General features: G+C 35.2%; 2 protein-coding genes across 2 annotated transcripts; one reads left to right on the forward strand and one right to left on the reverse strand.

Annotated features, from left to right (window-relative positions):
- Positions 1-824: 824 nt before the first annotated feature.
- LOC141701684 (uncharacterized) lies at positions 825-2,750 on the forward strand. The gene has a single exon (XM_074505320.1). The coding sequence runs from the start codon at positions 825-827 to the stop codon at positions 2,748-2,750; it is 1,926 nt and encodes a 641-aa protein (XP_074361421.1).
- Positions 2,751-2,942: 192 nt separating this feature from the next.
- LOC141701685 (BTB/POZ domain-containing protein At1g21780-like) lies at positions 2,943-5,618 on the reverse strand. The gene is made up of 4 exons (XM_074505321.1): positions 5,268-5,618; positions 4,996-5,150; positions 4,067-4,182; positions 2,943-3,749 (listed from the first exon to the last, which is right to left on the reverse strand). Exons 1-4 carry the CDS (start codon positions 5,396-5,398, stop codon positions 3,144-3,146), a joined length of 1,008 nt encoding a protein of 335 aa, XP_074361422.1. The 5' UTR covers positions 5,399-5,618; the 3' UTR covers positions 2,943-3,143.
- Positions 5,619-6,276: the final 658 nt, after the last annotated feature.

Consider the following 6,276-nt stretch of genomic DNA (forward strand, 5'->3'; position numbering starts at 1 on the left):
TTTAGAAAAATGATAAAAATACCACATTTTTAAGTTATGCGACAATAATATTACTTTTAATTTTTTCGGCAAAAACAAAAGTTTATTACATTTTCAAAATGGGTTTACTAATGCGCATTTTACAAATGAGTAGACTCTATAGAAAAATTAAATAATAATAATAATGTAAAAAGTTAACTTTGTGATACGGATTCAAAACATGCGTAACAATGCTTCGCTAAGCATGATACACTCACCCTTTACGCGTATCGTGGTCTTTTGCGTATCATGGTTTCTGATTATTTTTTTTTATTTTTTTTTTATTTTCTCCTTAACTTTTTTTAACGTGATACTCATCTGTGTATTAGTTATATCGAAGTTATATATACGTACTATAATAATATTTCTGGCCAAAAATTTTAAAAATAATGTTTTTATCAAAAAAAATGTTAAAAATGGTATTTTTGGATATTATCGTGTCATCTCCCATAGCATTCATTACTATTGTTATTTTTGCAAGTCAAAATGGGAATTTATGTATATGTATATATATAAAGGAATGAAAAATCTAATTCTAGATGGGATTGCATCTATGAGAAAACAAACTTTATTTTATCCCAATATGAATACAATTTTAAAACGGAATTGTAAATCCCATTCCTAACACATTTTGCAAAGGTTAAAATATTCAGTAATTTTTGCTTATAAATACGCATATATCAAAACATCCATGCACATAACATACGAATATAGCCTCTCTGGAGATGAAAGCCGTGTGTTTCTTGTTTTTGGTTCAGCTGTTACTATTGCTAGCTCCATGTTCTGCTAGAAGAAATCCTAGGAATATGAACAAAGATGTTGATCTGGTGTCATCGCCACCTGTTCAGCTTAGAAGGCTCTCTAACTATGTGGTGATGGACAATGGACTGGTAAAAATATCTCTGTCAACTCCTGGAGGTATGATTGATGGAATCAGATACAAAGGAATCGAAAACTTGTTGGAACCTGAATATGGCCCATCCTACAGAGGATACTGGGATCTAGTTTGGAGCATGAACGAAGTCTCTAAAATCACCCAAGACAGGCTGCAAACGACAAATTTTAGTGTTATAGCCGAGGATGAAAACAAGGTGGAGCTTTCGTTTACAAGGACGTGGAATCCTAGTTCCCAGACTATTCCTCCGATGAATATTGACAGAAGGTTTGTAATGTTGCGTGGCTCCCCTGGTTTTTACATGTATTCAATATTCGAGAGATTAGAGGGAATGCCTGGTACAGTTATCGCTCAAACAAGGCTTAGCTTCAAGCTATCAGAAAAATTGTTTCATTACATGGCCATATCTGATGAGAGGCAGCGGTACATGCCAACACGCAAAGATCGTGAACCACCTAGAAGTGTACAGCTTGCTTACCCAGAAGCCCGTCTGTTGACAAATCCATCAAATCAAAGCTTGAAAGGAGAAGTGGATGATAAGTTCCAGTACTCTAAAGACAATAAGGACAATGTGGTACATGGATGGATAAGTGATGAGAGTGGTGTGGGCTTCTGGGTGATCAGCCCTAGTATTGAATACCGTTCCGGAGGTCCTTTTAAACAAGAACTTACCTCACATACTGGCCCGACTTCTTTAGCAGTCTTCTTTTCTAACCATTACTCAGGAAAGGAGTTGGATTTACGTTTTGGAGATGGAGAGGCCTGGAAGAAAGTTTATGGTCCAGTTTTTGTGTACTTAAACTCAGCTTCGACTACAAATGTTAATGATCTTCATTCCACACTCTGGACAGATGCTAAACAACAGGCATCGATAGAACAACAAAGTTGGCCGTACAGTTTTCCTCTGTCTATTGACTACCCTCATGCCGATCAACGTGGTACAGTTAGAGGCCGCTTACAAGTCAGTGACAGGTACATGAATCAAGGCCTAATTAATGCAGAATCTGCTTATGTTGGATTGGCTCCAATTGGGGATGCATTATCATGGCAAAAAGAGAACAAGGGCTACCAATTCTGGAACCAAACGGATGCAACAGGGAATTTCTTACTTAAAGGTGTCCGATCGGGGAACTACAACTTATATGCTTCAGTTCCTGGTCACATAGGCCGTTACGTATACAAAGTTGATGTTACAATTCTACCAGGAAGTTCAATAGAACTGGGTGATCTTATTTATGAACCTCCGAGATTTGGACCAACATTATGGGAAATTGGAATTCCTGATGGTACTGCTGCTGAGTTCCACATTCCTGATGCAACGCTTATCAACAAATTATACATAAATCATAACAAGTTTAGACAATACGGCTTATGGGATCGATACACAGATTTATACCCTGACAAGGACCTAGTCTACAATGTTGGAACTAGTAACTATAGCAAAGATTGGTTCTTTTCTCAAGTTGCAAGGAAAATCAAGGACGAATACCATCCAACGACATGGCAGATTAATTTTGATCTGCCACATATCGTCGTAAATGGAACTTATACACTTCAATTAGCATTGGCATCTAGAAATTTAGATCAACTTAGGGTTTATGTTAATAGATCTCCAGATGAGGGATATTCTCTATTTCGAACAGGACAAATCGGGCATGACAATGCAATTGCAAGACATGGAATACATGGAATGTACTGGCTCTTCAATGTTCAAATACCAGGCCGGGCTCTTGTTCCTGGAAGAAACAAGATTTTATTAAATCATCGTACAGGCTCGAATCCTTTCATAGGCACTATGTATGACTATATCCGTTTAGAAGGGCCTCCTCCATCATAGGCTTCAAATGTATTTTTGTTCTGCAAGTTAAATGTACTGATCATAAGCAAACATTATTTCAATTTTGTAATAACATTGATGACCCTAAGAAATTTTAAGTTAACATTTCAAAAGAAAAAGAAAATATATTATAATTTTGATTTGTGTGGAGAAACAAAAACTGTATTGTACCAAAATAACCACTCCAAAGACTTGCAAACACTCATTTCCCTCTGTAATACTTGTAGGCTTTAGCCAACTTAATTACACAGAAATGCTTAATTACAGAAACCCAAAGTTTCACATACATGCCAGAACATCAGTCAACTTACATTTTACAAACTCAGTATATGTACATATAGATGTCCACATTTTTAGCTACCTGGTACCGAGAAGTGAGAACTTGCTAGGCATTTATGTTACTTTCCAGGCGCCAAGCACCTCGTGAAACATTTTAGTCACTAGCTCTCGGTCTGCCTGCTTGAAGAAAATGTCAATTTCATCACTAACATCGTAGATCTTTCTAAAGTCAAACAAGTACATCATGCAAGCTTTCTTTAGATCGTCGAGTTGGTAAAGCCATGCTTCCTGCAGCCTATCCAGCACGTTCTCCGTGTTGATGTCTTTTGTGAGGCTTTCCTCACAGGAATTCTTTAAATCTACGATACCATACTTGTTTGCAGCACCTAGCAAGGTAACCCTGTGCTTCCAGAAGTCCTCTTCATCACTTGTTCCGTACAGGTAACCGAGAAGGGCCATGCAAGAGTCCACTGACATATCCTCCAATTCGATTGTGGAGGACTCTTTCTCCTTGAGGGGGTGCAGAAACATACTATTGAACACCGGAGAACTTGCAGCGAGGATTGCCTTGTGAGCTTTAACCACACCATCAGCTGTATTAATAGTGACATCAGCATGGATAGACTCGTGAAGCATGCGAGAAAAGCATTGACGACTGCTTTGGGATGCATGAGATTTAACCCCATAACTACATGGCCATATGGAGGTGGGTTCATCACCCTGTGTAACAAAAAATGAAAAGAAAGTTAAAAAGATCAGAGATGTTAATCTTTCCTCTTCATGGTAGAGCATGGTCTTAATGATCCTTTGACGAAGAAGATAATTAATTATCATTAAAGAGAGACACAATGTTGGCGATAGAAATGATTCTAGGTTTGACCAAGGGTCCTAGCAATACAGCCTTTTTCTAGAGGCTTCATCCGCGAGTTTAATATTCATTTCAGCCAACCGAATATTAATTTAAAATTTACAATCAGTGATAGAAAAATATTTGTTTATATAAAAGAAGTTGGAGCTTCAGATAGTAATGGACTCACATTTGTTGCGCAGATTTTCAGGTCCAAAAACTCGACTTCTACAGTAAATCGACCATGATATGCAAACTCAGCTGACCATATAAAGTCTTCACTTGTCCGAAGAAGTCTCTCATGAACTGCAACATGAAAAAACATAACATAAAAATTGCAGTCTATAGGTCACATGGCTAGAGGAGAGAGTATGTGGGAAATAACTAGTCTGCAGGTTACTTGGCAGGATGAAGGAGTTGTGGACAATAATCAGAATAAGTTTACGCAGAATCTCTGTGAAAAGAAAGAATTCACTAGTTCGGAGTAAGTGAAAGCAAAGACGGCCATTTATAGGAGCTCTATATATATTAAAAGATATAGAACGATTATACAAGATCATATTATCATTTTATCAGTGAAGAACAATAGTTCTCCAAACACGTGCCAATGAAGCCAAACCTGCTTAACATTTTATTAGTAGCACTTTAGCATCCTTCTCATTATCTATTTCATTTTTTTCTGTGGCTCAGCCCATGTGGTGCTGAGAAGGGCGAAACTTTGGTGATTTATTCTCAACGTCATCAAATTCTATCTTTCTATCAACCAAAAATCAGTATATTCTACTTTTTAAATGTCACCCCAATACCTCAATCATGCATCGAAACCTAAACTATCAACTGTATCTTAACAAATCAAACTTCTTTGCATAAAAATCTAATACACAGAAGCCCCAAAAGGTACCCTAGTTACTATCAGCCATAAAAACCTTCCAATTACGTTTTAAGTCAATACAAACTGTATATAAGCTTCAATTACAAATAAAGTCAATACAATTCAAATTTACACTTCAAATACAAAACAAAACACACACACACACATAACCAAACACATACCTTCAAAATTTCCAAACAAACACTTAAAAAAAAACTACATTAATCGAAACAAAACAAGATATATACCAGGGGAAACATGGGGAACCAAATTTTCCACACCGACATTAATAGCTTCGACCTTGATCCTAAACCGAGCAATAGGAGGCTGCTCTTTAGCTATTTGATTAGGCTCCGGAAAAAGCCTAACATACATTGTCTGATCCTTCTCCACTGCTACATACCTACACAAACATACCCAAAATCACTCAAAATCTTGCTAAATTACTAAACATAACTAAAACACAATTTTTTTTTAAAAATAAAATAAAATGGGGATTCTTGAAAAATCTGGAAATTACCAAGTCCAAAGACCCATCTGGAAAGGCTCAGACTGTTTGGGACAGCTAGTCGATAAAGCTTCGAATGTCCATCGAGCAAACCTTGACACTGTCTTTGTCTCCCCCATTTCTCTCTGTCTCTCTCTGTACATAACTATCTCTCTTGTATCTGTACAGATTTTTATAGCGAGGTGAAATTGTTGTTTGTAAGTGTTTTGTAACTCTTCTAGCTTGAAGGTGTTTATCAGATAAACTTTATCTGTTGTGTTTAGTGTGTCAGCTACAAGAAAAAACTGAAGCCTTGGCAAATGTTGTTGTCGTGCTGAGGACAATCGAGATAAGTTCTACTGTTCCTTTACTCTTTGGAAAAGTTCAATTGACCCTTCGAGAATTAATTACCCTTCTTTCATTTATATATTATTTTTCTTTTTTTTTAATTAATTATATGCTTTATATATAACATACGTTAATAACTTGTTATCTAAAACTTTGATCATGTATCGTTAAAATGATCTCAATCGTTGATCTAATATTATTAAAAACAACGATTAAATCTTATAGAATAAGTACATTATTAATAGTTTAATACAATCCTAAACGAAAAATGATTAAATTTTTCTAATACTATTCAAACACCACTTCTAATAAAATGTCCTAATACAATCCTGAATAGAATATGATTACATATTTAACCAATTATAAATATAAAAAACAGTTACATTGTTTTACTACAATTCAAACACCAGAATATGTTACAATAATACAATCGTCAATAGAAAATGATCATCTGTATATTTTTCAATATATACATATTTGTTGCAATAATATTAAAAAATATATATAAAAAGAAAGTAATATTGCACCGATGTCAGAAATAACAATATATGTGTACATTAAAAAATCTTTGAATATAAATTTTAATAATTAAAAAAATAATAAAATAGGTATATTTTAAAAAAATCGTGCATTGCACGGGTAATAAGCTAGTTATCATTAACAAACATAAGGGACTTTGAATATGATTAGAGAT

Source organism: Apium graveolens, unplaced genomic scaffold (genome assembly GCF_009905375.1).
Source record: "Apium graveolens cultivar Ventura unplaced genomic scaffold, ASM990537v1 ctg4297, whole genome shotgun sequence".
NCBI lineage: Eukaryota > Viridiplantae > Streptophyta > Magnoliopsida > Apiales > Apiaceae > Apium > Apium graveolens.

Coding starts and splice junctions, on each gene's coding strand:
- LOC141701684 (XM_074505320.1), top strand. CDS start 825: ATGAACAAAGATGTTGATCTGGTGTCATCGCCACCTGTTCAGCTTAGA.
- LOC141701685 (XM_074505321.1), bottom strand. CDS start 5,398: ATGTACAGAGAGAGACAGAGAGAAATGGGGGAGACAAAGACAGTGTCA. Junction 4,183..4,995: donor GGTTCCCCATGTTTCCCCTG/GTATATATCTTG, acceptor TTCATGTTGCAG/TTCATGAGAGACTTCTTCGG. Junction 3,750..4,066: donor TGAAAATCTGCGCAACAAAT/GTGAGTCCATTA, acceptor TTTGTTACACAG/GGTGATGAACCCACCTCCAT.